At 37.1% G+C, this 14,979-nt stretch overlaps 1 protein-coding gene across 6 annotated transcripts in view; it reads right to left on the bottom strand.

Annotated features, from left to right (window-relative positions):
* Window positions 1-14,979, bottom strand: part of LOC105481303 (AE binding protein 2) — a 136,485-nt gene that overhangs the window by 42,838 nt on the left and 78,668 nt on the right. Inside the window, exons 7-9 of one of the 6 annotated variants that reach the window (XM_011740809.3) lie at window positions 13,833-13,946; window positions 10,263-10,289; window positions 4,682-5,544 (exon numbers count right to left, since the gene is read on the bottom strand). In XM_011740809.3, the coding sequence (XP_011739111.1) occupies window positions 5,493-5,544; window positions 10,263-10,289; window positions 13,833-13,946 (193 nt within the window). In that variant the 3' untranslated portion in view covers window positions 4,682-5,492. Of the gene's footprint in view, window positions 1-4,681; window positions 5,545-6,809; window positions 9,702-10,262; window positions 10,290-13,832; window positions 13,947-14,979 lie in introns of those variants that run through there. The other 5 variants (XM_011740817.3, XM_071072103.1, XM_071072107.1 and 2 more) reach the window with 5 other exon arrangements.

Below are 14,979 nucleotides of genomic sequence, written 5' to 3' on the forward strand. Positions count from 1 at the left end.
TTCCATTATATATCTCTGACTCATGATACTCCCCACTTGGATGTCTAATAAGCACCCCAATCACAAAACATTCAAAGCTTAATTCCGAAACTCATCCCTCCCCAAACCTGCTCCACACTGTAGTCCTTCCCATCACTATCTCACAGCAGTTCCATCCTCCAGTTAGTTACAGCCAAAAACGCTGGAGTCCACCCTCTCTCATACTATAACCACACTATCAACAAATCTACCTTCAAATGAAAATCCAAATCCCAACCGCTTTTTTTGTTCTTTACAGCAGTTTTACGTTCACAGCAAAACCAACCACTATTTACCACCATCCATTCTGGTTCAAGCCACTGATTTTTTTTAAAGAGCCTTTTTACTGCTCTTCCTGTTTCTGCCTTTGCTCCCATTATTAGTTAATTCTTCAGAGTAATCAGTGATCCTTTTAAGATATAATTCAGATCATAACCTTTCTCTCCTCAAAACTCTAAGGCTTTCCATCTCCTCAAAGTCTCTTCACATCAACCTCAGCTTTACCAAACACATCAAGCATGATGAAATGTTAAGCTCCAAAAAGGTGGAATTATTTTTTAACGTTTTGTTCAGTGCAGCATCTCCAGTACCTGTAATCATGCTTGGGACAGTACAAGAGAACAGCAAGCATAAAGCATTTTAATAAATGTTCTTGCTTCAAGGGGCTTTATAGTTGCTGTTCTCTTAGCTGAGGGTTCTCTACTCAGATACCTGCATTTACTCTCACTAGGCTCCTTCAGTGCTTTGCTCAGTAAGGCCTTAACAAGTACCCTACTTAAAATTCTATCACAAATTCACTTCCCCTTTCACTGTCCCCGTTTTTTCTTCATAGCATTTACACCATGTATGTTTCACTCACTTGCATATTGTCTGCCATCTCCCATACACACAATTCTAAGGTCCATGAGATCAAGAATGTTTATTTCTTGATGCAACTGCTAAATCTGTAGCATCTAGAGCAGTGCCTTACAATTTGCAGATGCTTGATATTGAATGGGTACATTTTTCTATGTATATTTCAATTTATACCATTTGGGTAGTTTGAGGATTATCTTTCTGGAAAGTCTTCAAATGTATTTCTAAGTCCTGTAAGATTTTTCTTTCTATTAATACGATTTTTATTTTGTAGGCTAAAAGTTGACTTAATAACATTGCTGGTATAACAGTTAACAAATTATACTTGTTTTAACATCTCCAGCATATAAAGACCATCATAAGCCACACAAATACCTTAAAAACTGATAATAAATTGAAACTGATTAAACAGACAAAAATTCATTTTTTAAGCTGCCTTAATGTCTTTAATGCTACCCAGCCATACTCCAGAACAAGAAGTCTTTTTTATTTATTTAGTAAATCTTAAAGGGCAATCTGAAGTCAGAAGAGTTTAGATAATGTTTAGTGTCTCCAGTATCTACTTCAAGTATAAATAACTAAAAGCTACAGAAAAAATATGTTCAATGTCACTGGAGAAATAAAAAATGCAAATTTTTTTACAGTATTATTGATGCATTTCAAAATCATTTATGCTGGAAAACATACACAAAGGAGTATACACTGTATTATTCCATTTATATAAAATTCTAGAAAATGCAACCAATCTATAGTGCCACAGAGTAGATCAATGGTTGCCTGGGGCTGAGGATGGAAGGAAGCATGGGGGAACCTATGCAAGGTGATGGAAATGTTCTATATATCTTGTTTGGTGATTACATATACATCTGTCAAAACTTATCTAACTGTACAACTTAAATGGACTGAAAGATACTGATGTCATCTGTCCACCTTAGACTGACTACAGTAATATTAACACAGCATGAGCAACAATATTTACTCACACTCAGTTGATGGAAGTTTATACTGCTACCACCTTTTAAGGAAAACATTTAGGCAATACCAAAATTATAATGCATCAACTCACAACTTATAATGAAAAAAACTCTTTAAGTCAGTTAACAGTGTCTCCCCTATAATCCCAGCACTTTGGGACGCCAAGGCGGTCACATCATCTGAGGTCAGGAGTTCAAGTCCAGCCTGGCCAACACAGTGAAACCTCATCTCTACCAGAAATACAAAAATTAGCTGGGCATGGTGACACATGCCTGTAATCCCAGCTGAGGCACAGGAGGCTGAAGCACGAGAATCACTTAAATGAGGGAGGTGGGGGTTGCAATGAGTCATATTCACACCACTGCACTCCAGTCTGGGTGACAGTATCTTAAAAAAAAAAAAAAAGGAAAGGAAAGGATGGCAGGGGAGGGGAGTGGAGGGGAGGAAGAAAAGGAAAAGAAACAGAAAGCGAAAGGAAGAAAGACCTATGCCAATGCCCTGAGTAAGCCGTGCCTGTAGTCCCAGCTACTCGGGAGGCTGAGGTATGAGAATTTTGTGAACCCAGGAGGCAGAGGGTACAGTGAGCCGAGATCACGCCACACTCAAGTCAGACAGGGCAACAGAGCAAGACTGTCTCAAAAAAAAAAAAAAAAGAAAAGAAAGAAAAAAAGAAAAAGACCAAAAAAAAAGGCCAAATTATAGAACTGAGTATGTAATGATTTTAAAAAGGACAAAAGAAAAATATTAATCAGGAGACCAGGAAGGTGTGGCTAATTGAAAGTAAAGACTTCCATTTTGTTCCTATTTTCTACATTTATAATTTCTTCAGTTTGGTCATTATAAGTTAATATAAAAAGTTACTTTAAAAAATACTGTTGATCCTTAGGACAAATTCTAAAAAAACTGCGGACTTCTGAAATTACATTTAAAAGGAAATCAGATCTTTCAGATTTGGGGCGGCCACATAAGAAGATAGAAGTCTGAAATTTAAATAAGCTAACTTCTACAAATTTGGATTGACATTTACTATGCTGGCATTAAAAAAATAACTAGGCTCTCTTTTCATTTATGAAATTCAAGGGGACAGAAGCTGGGAACTTATGACCCACTCTCCTGCAATGCTCAATGATGTCTATACTAAATTATTTGCACTGAGCCCAGCTCTCAAGAATAAGCTATCACGGTTTTAAATCTATTACTATTACCTAGCTACACACCTTCCTCTAAAAACAGTTTTTCTAACAAAAAAGGCCCCAAAATATAATAATCTTATGTATACACAAGATGCATTAGGCATCCAAATATAAATTCCGTTTTCAACAGATATATGTAAGTCCATTGTAATTTCATAATAAACTTAAAAACTAGTTAAACATAGGTATTCTTCAGCAAAAGCATCTGAACACTGAAGAGGAAAAAAGGTCATCTGAAACCAGCAACACTCTGGGATCAAGACAAAACATTCAAATAGGGCCGGGCGCGGTGGCTCAAGCCTGTAATCCCAGCACTTTGGGAGGCCGAGACGGGCGGATCACTAGGTCAGGAGATCGAGACCATCCTGGCGAACACGGTGAAACCCCGTCTCTACTAAAAAAAAATACAAAAAACTAGCCGGGCGAGGCGGCGGGCGCCTGTACTCCCAGCTACTCGGGAGGCTGAGGCAGGAGAATGGCGTAAACCCGGGAGGCGGAGCTTGCAGTGAGCTGAGATCCGGCCACTGCACTCCAGGCCGGGGACAGAGCCAGACTCCGTCTCAAAAAAAAAAAAAAAAAAAAAAAAAAAAAAAAACATTCAAATAAAGAAACCAGGCCAGGCACGGTGGCTCACACCTGTAATCCCAGCACTCTAGGACGCAGAGGGGCGCAAACCACCTGAGGTAAGGAGTTCAAGACCATCCTGGCAAAACCCAGTCTCTACTAAAAATACAAAAATTAGCCTGGCATGGCAGCACGTGCCTGTACTCCAAGCTACTCGGAGGTGGAGGCAGAATTGCTTGAACCTGGGAAGCAGAGGTTGCAGTGAGCCAAGATTGTGCTACTGCACTCCAACCTGGTCAAAAGAGTGAGATTCTGTCCAAAAAAAAAAAAAAAAAAAACAGTGGGAGGAGAGAGAAAGAGAAAGAAAGAGAGAGAGAGAGAGAGAAAGAAAAAAGAGAAAAGAAAGGAAAGAAAGAAAAGAGGAAGGGAGGGAAGGAAGGAAAGAAAGAAAAAGAAGAGAAAGAAAGAAACTGGCCAGACCTGGCGGCTCATGCCTGTAATCCCAGCACTTTGGGAGGCCGAGATGGATGGATCACAAGGTCAGGAGTTCGAGACTAACCTGGTCAACATGGTGAAACCCTGTCTCTACTAAAAGACAAAAGTTAGCTGGGCAATCGCTTGAGACTGAGGCAAGAGAATCGCTTGTATCCGGGAGGCGGAGGCTGCAGTGAGCAGAGATCACGCCACTGCACCCCAGCCTGAGTAACAGAGACTCCATCTCAAAAAACAAGAAACCAAATACTGGGTAGCTCCTTCAAAATAGTGTTTAAAAAAAAATGTTGGGCCAGGTGCAGTGGCTCACATCTGTAATACCAGGAGTTGAAGACCAGCCTGGGCAATACATTAAAAAAGCCAGTGTCGTGGCGCATGCCTGGAGGCCTAGCTGCTTGGGAGGCCAAGGCGACAGGGTCACTTGAGCCCAAGGTGTTTGAAGCTGCACTGAGCTACAATTCTGCCACTGCACTACAGCCTGGGCAACAGAGTAAGAATCTGTCTTAAAAAAAAAAAAAAAAAAAAAAAGTTATTTATATCATAAAACATGACTCTGACAAAAAGAAACATTTTTAAATAAAATCAAATAAGCCAAAATATTACATCCAAGTATATAAAAACATAACATCGATAACCCTTTACACTAAGAATGTTTAAACAAACTGAAGCATAGTTCCTTTTATAAGGATTTTTGTTGTTGTTTAAAGAGGCAGGGGCCAAGCACAGTGGCTCATGCCTGTAATCCTAGCACTTTGGGAGGCAGAGGTGGAAGAGTCACCTGCAGTAAGGAGTTCAAGCCCAGCCTGGCCAACATGGCAAAACTCTGTCTCTACTAAAAAATACAAAAAGTATCCGGGCATGGTGGCACGCACGTGTAGTCCCAGCTACTTGGGAGGCTGAGCCACAAGAACCACTTGAACCCGGAAGCAGAGGTTGCAGTGAGCTGAGATCATACCACTGCACTCCAGTCTCAGCAACAGAGCAAGACTCCCTAGCGAAAAATAAAGAGGTGGGGTCTCGCTGTGTCACATAGACTGGAGTGCAGTGCTCTGATCATAGCTCACTGTAGCGTGGCACTCCTGGCCTCAAGCAATCCTCCCTTCTTACCCTCCCAAGTAGCTGGGATTACAGGCATGAGCCACTATATCCGGTATATAAGGTTCTTGTGAAAACATATCTGATATTATCACAGGATGTGGCTTAAGCCAGGTCACTTCAACTCTACTACTGTTTTATCACTATTAATTCTCCAAAGTATTCTACTATAAAAATTACTCACCTATAATACTCATTCAACAAATTTTATAGACTATTTTGTGCCACGAATGATCATGCTAGGGACTGGCTGCGGCAGAAACACTGGACACAACTTCACAGTGGTATCACAATGTACATTCACGTTCTCACACTGAGAGCAGCAGTGTGGTACAGTGAAAAGAATTCTGACCTAGAAAAAAAACACCTGGGTTGCAATTCCTGCTCTAACCTGCTTACAAATCCTTTTTAATTTTTAGATTAACAGAACCATGTGTGAGACCACGCAAACTTGATTCAATAAATAAATTATGCAATGTAAATATTTAGGTTTCTTAAGATAAAAAGAATACATTTTACTACTATAACACATTTTAAGGCTACAGAGCCTCATAACCATTAAATTTTAAACATATTCTAATCTTTAAAAAAAAAAAAAAACAGCAAATATATTAAAACTGCAGTGTTAGAACTGCTAAATGTCCTACACCAGGTCCCAAGATTCTTAAAACAAACCATGTACACAGGAAATTTTCTAACAGTTTCTTCCCTTTTATGAATACATATCCTATTATTTTTTAGAATAGAGAAATATGTTTTAACCAAAATTCCCAAAATGTCCACTTATCTCAAAAAAAATTTTTCAAATGACACGATTTAACTCCTTTTTTAGAAATGAAGTATCTCCTGGCCGGGCGCGGTGGCTCACGCCTGTAATCCCAGCACTTTGGGAGGCCGAGACGGGCGGATCACGAGGTCAGGAGATCGAGACCATCCTGGCTAACATGGTGAAACCCCGTCTCTACTAAAAAATACAAAAAACTAGCCGGGCGAGGTGGCGGGCGCCTATAGTCCCAGCTACTCGGGAGGCTGAGGCAGGAGAATGGCGTGAACCCGGGAGGCGGAGCTTGCAGTGAGCTGAGATCCGGCCACCGCACTCCAGCCTGGGTGACAGAGCGAGACTCCGTCTCAAAAAAAAAAAAAAAAAAAAAAAAAAGAAATGAGGTATCTCCTTGTAGACCTGTACCCAACAGGCTTTGTTAAACAGACATACATATCAGTTTTCATATAAACTAAGAAGTTCTTTTAGAGAACTTATGCAGAGGTATTAAAGTTTTCTTTTTTTTAAGTTGTGACTAAAGAGAAAACCCTCCATCAAGTATTCTTAATACATACTTTCCCATTTTTATATTTGAATAATCCAACATCTGTTCATGATGAATTAAGAATTCAAAGAAAAAAAAATGCTTTAAACAACTGGCAATTTCTACCTTTTTAAGAGTAATACCATATTTAAAACATTTTATTAATGTGTAAAAGGGGAGAAAAGCATTAAGGCCAAAGATTTACTGACATATTAATGTTTTCAATTAGTAAAACAAATCTTAAAATATTCATTGAGAGATAATTACTGTCCATCTTACATGAAATTCACAAGTAACATGTGTCCACTTTAGGTAACATTTATATATAAAAAGTTTATTAGAAATATAAAAATTTTTAAATTTTACACTATTTTTCACCTTAAGATTCTTCTAGATAAAGCAGATGTGCCTTATGGTTCCAACACAATCTGATGTACAAAATCTTACTTAGTTCTTAGTAAAATAAATACAGAAACACAAATGATGAAATGATGGACTACTAATAACTTAAAAAACCCAACGTAAAAGTTTCCAAAAACCACCATTTGTTGTAGGTACCTAATATGGCGATATTTACTGTAAAATACATGAAACAGCTTTCACTAAAATTTAATGTACTGGCTTATTACCAAGATCAACATTATCATATTAAAATGCAAGTTGTGTGGTCTAAGTTTATGTTTCCAAACTTTTTGTCAACAAGACAAAGGAACCAAAAACTTTTTCTTAAAGGACCAGAGACAGGCTGAGTATCCCTTATCCGAAATGCCTGGGACCAGAAGTATTTCAGATTTTTGATTTTTTCAGATTTTTTAGTATCTGCATATACATGAGACTCAGAAATGAGATCCAAGACTAAACATAAAGTTCATTTATATCTCACATACACCTTATACACAGAGACTGAAGGTAATTTTACACAACAGTTTTAATAATTTTGTGCATGAAACAAAGTCTTAATTGTTTTGACTATGACCAGTCACATGAGGTCAGGCGTGGAATTTTCCACTTGCGGCATGATGTCAGCACTCAGTTTTGGACTTTGGAGCATTTTTTATTTCAGATTTTTGGATTAGGGATTGCCAACCTGTAGTAAAAATTGGGGGCTTGCACGACCTAAGGTCTCACCACTCAATTCTGCCACTGCAGGAGAAAGCAGGCACAGACAACATATAAATGGGTGTGCTTGTGAGCTGCAGTTTGCTTGATGCTGAACAATACATAAATTCTGGACAACAGACTTATTTCAGGTGTCATATTACAAGTATGTCATATTTGAAGGTAGGAGCAACAATACAGATGGGTAGACATTAATAAATGAAAACCACAAATTAAAATTTTCACACTTATTACCCAGTCATAACTGGATGCTATGTGTATATATGTATACATACAAGTTATAAAGCTAGCTCATTTCAATTCCATATTCTTTTTGGTGTGTTAATCAACAGTATCAAACCAACATCAGATAAGCAGCAAAAGGATGATTGATTGAGTACTCAGAAGTTAATCAACGATCACGAAATCTGGTTTTCACATCTAATTATTTCTACACAACGAAAAAACTTATTTACTGTGCTCTACATAGAAAATATCAGATGTATCTTTTCAGGTGTAATTTGAAAATTTAATTGAATTGTTACAATTTGAAGCTAAATGTGATTTGCTTTGTTTTATTAGAAAAAATACTCAAGCAAGGTCTACAATCATTGGTCAATTAAGAATGACTTACAAGAACATGAGGCAATAAAATAAAAATACAGGTACAAACTATGTATCTGAAACACTTCTATTTGGCAATTTTATAACAAATCAAATTTTAAAAAGAACAAAAGAGATTGCAGATTACTTCGCAGATACAGAAGAAAGCAATTGATGAAGTGCTTAAGCAAAAGAAAACAACAAAAAAAGAAAACACACTGCTTTTCGTTTTAAAAATAAAATCACATTGCTATAGATCAAATGGATAATACCCTTATTAAACAACCATTCCAGAATGTCTTATAGTAGCAGTGCTTTTATTTGCACTTCACTTAATTTTATAAGACTCATTTCATGTATATAGCTCTTTACCCCATTGTTAACGAATAAAGTCTCTCATAATTTTTACATTTTTAAATTTTTTTAAAGCAAATGAGAAATGATTTATGCATCATGGAACCTTTCCCATTTTGGAACCAAAGGTTTAATTCTATATTTTTGTCTATATTTCTTTAAAAAATTTAGTGTAAAAACTGCTGGTTTTTATATCACTGTAGTAAAGTGAAAACTCCTCAATCAGGAGTATTTTCTGCAGTTTCACTGCGTATCACCACATACTTTACAATGTCCTTCCAACAGTAAGGAAGTAATTGATTTCTTGATCACCGTCAGAAAAGAGTGCCATAATTCTATTATGGGTATAGGTCCTCCCTCAAAGACTTTCTGGAAGGATGTTCAATGTGTTTTGTTCTTATAGATATTAACAGTAGTACATAGTCCCTTAAGTCTGTGAAAGACATTTATTGTTAAAGAAGGTGCTTTTATTAACAATTCCTCTGGCAGCACTAGTGAATTACAATATCCTTCAATATTATTTCTACCATAATATATACATTTAACTTTCATGCCTCTAGAAAAACATCTACAGTACATTTCAAAATATAAAAATATATTACAAATCTGCTGAATTATTTACAAGCAATGTTCTATTATCTCTATGCAACATTTGTTTAATACAATACTAACAAGTTACACATATTTCCATTTCTGTAAGTTAAAAAAAATCGATATGGCTTCTTGCTTACCAAGCAAGAAAGTGATTTTATTTTCCTTTTCAAAACCAACTTTGGTGCATAAAAGATTCAGTTTGAAGATACTTGTAAAAAAAATACAATTTTTCTTACATTAAGAAAAAACAACTCAAAAACCAAATGATTTCCTCAGAAAAAAAATTAGAGTCATATAGGTTAAATGAAAATATGAAGATTATTCAAATAATTTGAAAGGTTTTTCAAAAACCGTTAACAGATTAGTTATATAGGTAAATATTAACATACTGTACTCCATGAGAAAGCCCTAGTCCTGAAAAGGGAGCCACCAGACATACTGCAACACTCTTTAACAGTAATTTTCAGCCCTAATTCGATAGACGAATTTTTAGTTGATTGCAAACGTCGTTCACTGTTTGCTTAAATACAAATTGAACACTTTTCTTATCAGAGTTCTGCAAAAGAACACAAATGGCAACCAATCACATCTATTTATCATAATTGAAAGGTAAATTATCTCTTGATAATTTTCATTGTCTAAATATTTCCTAATATGACTTCAAATCAATAAACACTGTCAAGACAAATATCCTTACAGTGCTTTTGGTATTTGTAAGGGCACATGTTGTAATTGTTTTTCTTTCCAATATAAACTACTGAAATCACTAAAGGGAAGAAAAAAAAAAAAAAGCAGCTTAAAGCAGCAAGCATGCAAAGCCTTTAAGAAGCTGTTCTACTAAGTTGCCAAAAGAGTGTTTGCTCAGTCTCCCACAGTACCATTCCATGAAAACGTGGATATACAGTAATATATTAATATATTCCACCGAAGAGTCTACTTCATTCACAGAATGTTTACACTAAGCATAAATATTATCCTAAATACTGGATTAAAAAAAAAAAAAAAAAAAAAGGAAGGGGTTGACTCTAATGTGCAACTTTTCCTAAACCCATTGTCAGTGACTAAGACTGCAGGTGTCCCCGCTTGTTTGCTTTTTATGTATTTATTTATTTTTTACCTCTTCAACCTCTTCTGCGGCATTGTTCTAGAAAAAGAGAAAAAGAAATTCTTTTATTCAACTGAATCAAACACATTTGAGTGCTTCAAGAGACACTGAAAATATTAAGATACAGGCAATGTGATGATCATAGATTATAATAAAAATGTATTTCCAAAACATTTACACATATGGATCTATACTTAGTTACATAATACAGTTGTTTTTAATAAAAGTTTTTACTTTAGCCTGCTAGTGCATTTCTAAGACAGAATTCCATGTGTAATACATATATGTTAGCCAATTAATACTTTAAAACTGATGGGTCCCAGAGGCTCATGCCTGTAATTCTCCCAGCACTTTGGGAAGCCAAGGCAGAAAGACTGCTTGAGCCCAGGAGTTCAAGATGAGCCTGGGAACATAGAGAGAAGTGGTCTCAAAAACAACAACAAACCCCAATGCTTAAATCCCAAATAAATACAGTTGTCTCTCAGCATGCACAGTGGGAGTAGGGGATCCCCAGAATCTCCCGCAGATTCCAAAATCCAAGGAAATAGCAGGATTTGCAAATAACCTACATACATCCTTCTGTATGCTTTAAATCATCTCTAGATTACTTATAATATTTAATATAATGTAAATGCTATGTAAATCATTGTTACACTATATTGGTCTCATTTGTATTATTTTTTATTGTTGTATTGCTATCTTTTACCCCTAAACAGCTTTGATACACAGTTGGTTGAATCCATGGATGTGGAAGTTGCGGATAGAGAGGGCCAACTGTATATTCCTTTCAGTCTCATTTTGAAGGAATATGTTTATTTTGCAGAAGGTTTGCCATACTTTCATTATGACATATGCACAAGCAGGAAGTTATTTCTCCTAAAAACAAGAATAATTGTTTTTCTTCTTTTAATTAATTTCACAAGTTTTCCCAGTCAAAATCCAGCAATTTAAGAAAAGACTGCTATACTAGGACAAATGTAGGGGCTTCTATGACTCTATACCACTCTACAGTACACTCAATTCTGATTTCCAGAATAGTGAAAGCACAGAGGTTTAGAGTCAAAATTGTTGTTTTTTGGGGGAACGGAGTCTCGCTCTGTCGCCCAGGCTGGAGTGCAGTGGCCGGATCTCAGCTCACTGCAAGCTCCGCCTCCCGGGTTTATGCCATTCTCCTGCCTCAGCCTCCCGAGTAGCTGGGACTACAGGCGCCCGCCACCTCACCCGGCTAGTTTTTTTTTTTTTTAAGTAGAGACGGGGTTTCACCGGGTTAGCCAGGATGGTCTCGATCTCCTGACCTCGTGATCTGCCCGTCTCAGCCTCCCAAAGTGCTGGGATTACAGGCTTGAGACACTGTGCCCGGCCAATAAGTTTTAAGATGGCCTTTTTTTTTTTTTTTGGACAGAGTCTTGCTCTGTAGCCAAGGCTGGAGTGTAGGACGTGATCTCGGCTCACTGCAACCTCCGCCTGCTGGGTTCAAGTGATTCTCATGCCTCAGCCTTCCAACTAGCTGAGATTACAGGCGTGCACCACTACATCCGACTGATTTTTGCATTTTTAGTTGAAACAGGGTTTCATCATGTTGGCCAGGCTGGTCTCGAACTCCTGGCCTCAAGTGATCCACCTCACCAGGCCAAGATGGCATTTTTGACACAGGTAGGGAAAATCAAATCCACAGAAGCACCTAATATATCTTAAGAACATCCTCATTTCAAAGAATAAAATCAGCAAGAATTGTGGAATCACACACATAAATTTGAGAATATGCAACACTGTTCCTTTGCACTTCAGAACATTAGTTCTAAGCTTAAATTTTAAGTCACTTTCATTAAAATATCTAAATTGCTTCCTATATAGCACAGAAACAGAAAAAAAACAAGCTGATGTGGCGAGAAAGCAAGACTCTTGGAAAGAAGGAAACAGGATGCAGGCAGAAAACCAGATTAATCTTAATTTAAGATCTCTAAGAGAGGTTTACAACTAGTCCTAAAAGGCAGAGTGGCTCTCCCAAAATATCACTCTTTTAGGATGCTAATTTTAATTCATCTCTCCAAAGAGTAAACTTAAATAACTCTAAATTAGGTACAAGTAAATCAAGAACACTCAATTATTTTTCTTTATAAAGAGAGAGATAACTTGCAACCTTCCCAAATTTTTGGTAGTAGATTACTCTCAATCTTCTCCTTGATGATCTAGTTCATTCCACAAAGAACAAGTTTTATTGTATTAATTAGCACTTTCACCAAAAGATGTTTGAGAAGAAAAAAATTTTTTTGAAGCAGGGTCTCACTGTCAGCCATGCTGGAGTACAGTGGTGCAATCTTGGCTCACTGCAGCCTCGAACTCCCAGCTCAAACAATCCTCCTACCTCAGCCTCCTGAGTAGCTGGGACCACAGGCATGTGCCACCATGCCTGACTAATTTGTGTATTTTTTGTAGAGACAGGGTCTCACTATGTTGCTCAGGCTGGTCTCGAACTCAGACTTCAGCGAACTGCCCACCTCAGCCTCCCAAAATGCTGTGATTATAGGCATGAGCCACTGGGAACAGCCAAAAAAAACCACCTTTTTTGTAATAGGGAAAACTATGCTTCTAGATGGCAATGCCCATTATGTTAGAATTTTACTCACAGAATAATGTCCCAAATTACAGGAAATCTCCAGGTGAATAGCACCCCAAAACGATGCATCGTGGAATGAATATGTCCTTCAAAGTATTTAATTAATGTAAAATTAGCTATCTTTATGATAGCTAAAATTTACAAAGTTTCATTGAAAAAAGATATAAAGTCCTTTCTGTAAGAGTGCCTTTTAAAAGCTGGTTTTAAGCACTTCCACCACTTTTTTAATCACTCTCGTGTACATCATTTGGATAGAGGCACTATGGAGTTCAACCACATTCTGTGGAAACTTGGGCGGATTAACTATTTAACCTCTTGCCTCAGTTTTCCAATCTGTAAAGCAGAGACAGTAAAACCTACTTCACAGAGCAGCCGTGAGGATGACGGATATGCAAAGCACCTAGCAAAGTGACTCAGCGCATAGAAGAGAAATGTTGGTCTCTTCTCCTTCCCCCACATACCTTCGTAAGCACAGCACACTAAAAAAAGCTCAAAACATAAAATTACTAGAAATGTGAACACTCTAAGCTATGTCTTAAAAAACAAATAATATTTGAATTGCTCTTTTGGAAAGTTTGGAGAAAGGGTAAGTTAAAAAAAAAATCAAACAATTTTGGTGTTTCAGACTCATGCAACATATTCTTAGGTCCACAAAAGTCTGTTATTACAAAAAGAATTACTTTGTTAAAGGGCACTTATTTTCAAATTACTAAGTATATTACAATCTAACATACTTAAGATAAATCTGGGATTAAGCATATAAACCTTATTAGCAAAATACTGTTTTTCTGGATTCTACAATTTTTAACTCTTTGTGAGTCCACATACAAAAAACAAGCCAGGAAGTAATGAGATAGACTTGGTATCAAAATTCAGCACTTTAAACTAAGTCCTAATTTATCCAAAATTTGGGGAGAGAAAATTACAAATCAAAAAGTAAAACATAAAGGCAAGCATTAAATTACCTGTATATGTTTGGGTCCAAAAGCAAGGCAGTATCTTTGGGTAGCTTTGATAAATGAACTACTTTAGTTTTTAACTGATGTCGTTCACTTTCATTCACCCACACATCAGGCAGACTATGAATTAAAAAACAAGTCAATAATAAAATAACATTAATTTTAGATTTACACTTCATGTGCCTTCACATTCTGGCATTTTCTGCTACTCTGCTCAGTCCACGTTAAGTGAACAAGTTTCCCAGAAGCCAGGGAAGTTCAGCTATCAACCTTAATAGTAGGACGTGGAGTTCCAGATAAGAAATGGCAGTGTTAAATTTTAAACATGAATTCAGGAATAAATTAAACATTTTCAGTGGCAACATCTTATCAAATTAGAAATCTGTCAGAACACACTGGCTAGCTTTTAACTCAATTAGTGAAATTCATACTTGATTTTGACTTGTTGGAAACCTGACAGCAAGTTTCTTTACTAATAGAGAAATAAAAGGGCCCAGTGCAGTGGCTCATTCCTCTAATTCCAGCACTTTGGGAGGCCAAGGGGGGAAGATAACTTAAGCCCAGGAATTCAAGACCACACTGGCCAACATAGTGAAACCCCATCTGTACTAAAAATACAAAAATTAGCTGGGCATGGTGGCACATGTCTGTATTCCCAGCTATTCCAGGGGCCAAGGCACAAGAATCACTTGAACCCAGGAGGCAGAGGTTGCAGTGAGCCGAGAGTGCACCACTGCACTGCAGCGTGGGCGGCAGAGCGAGACTGTCTCTTAAAAACAAAACAAAACAAAAAACCTGTAAGATTAAAGTCCATTAAACAAAATAAATAAAACCTCTGTAAGATTAAACTCCATTTAAAAAAAAAAAAAATGCATGTGGCCATTAACACTGAATTCAAAGAAATTCAACTCTACAATAAAATTCAAATGAATGTGTTTTGATATCTGGATTAATCCATTTCCAGAACATTAGGAATATACACATTTGTACTTGATTTTTTTGAACAGGGTCTCACTCTGTCCCTCAAGCTTGAGTTGCAGTGGTGCAATCATGGCTCACTGCAGCTTCAACCTCCTAGGCTCAATTGATCTTCCCACCTCAGTCTCCTGAGCATCTGGGACTACAGGTGACACCATCACAACCAGCTAATTTT

Source organism: Macaca nemestrina, chromosome 10 (assembly GCF_043159975.1).
Source record: "Macaca nemestrina isolate mMacNem1 chromosome 10, mMacNem.hap1, whole genome shotgun sequence".
NCBI lineage: Eukaryota > Metazoa > Chordata > Mammalia > Primates > Cercopithecidae > Macaca > Macaca nemestrina.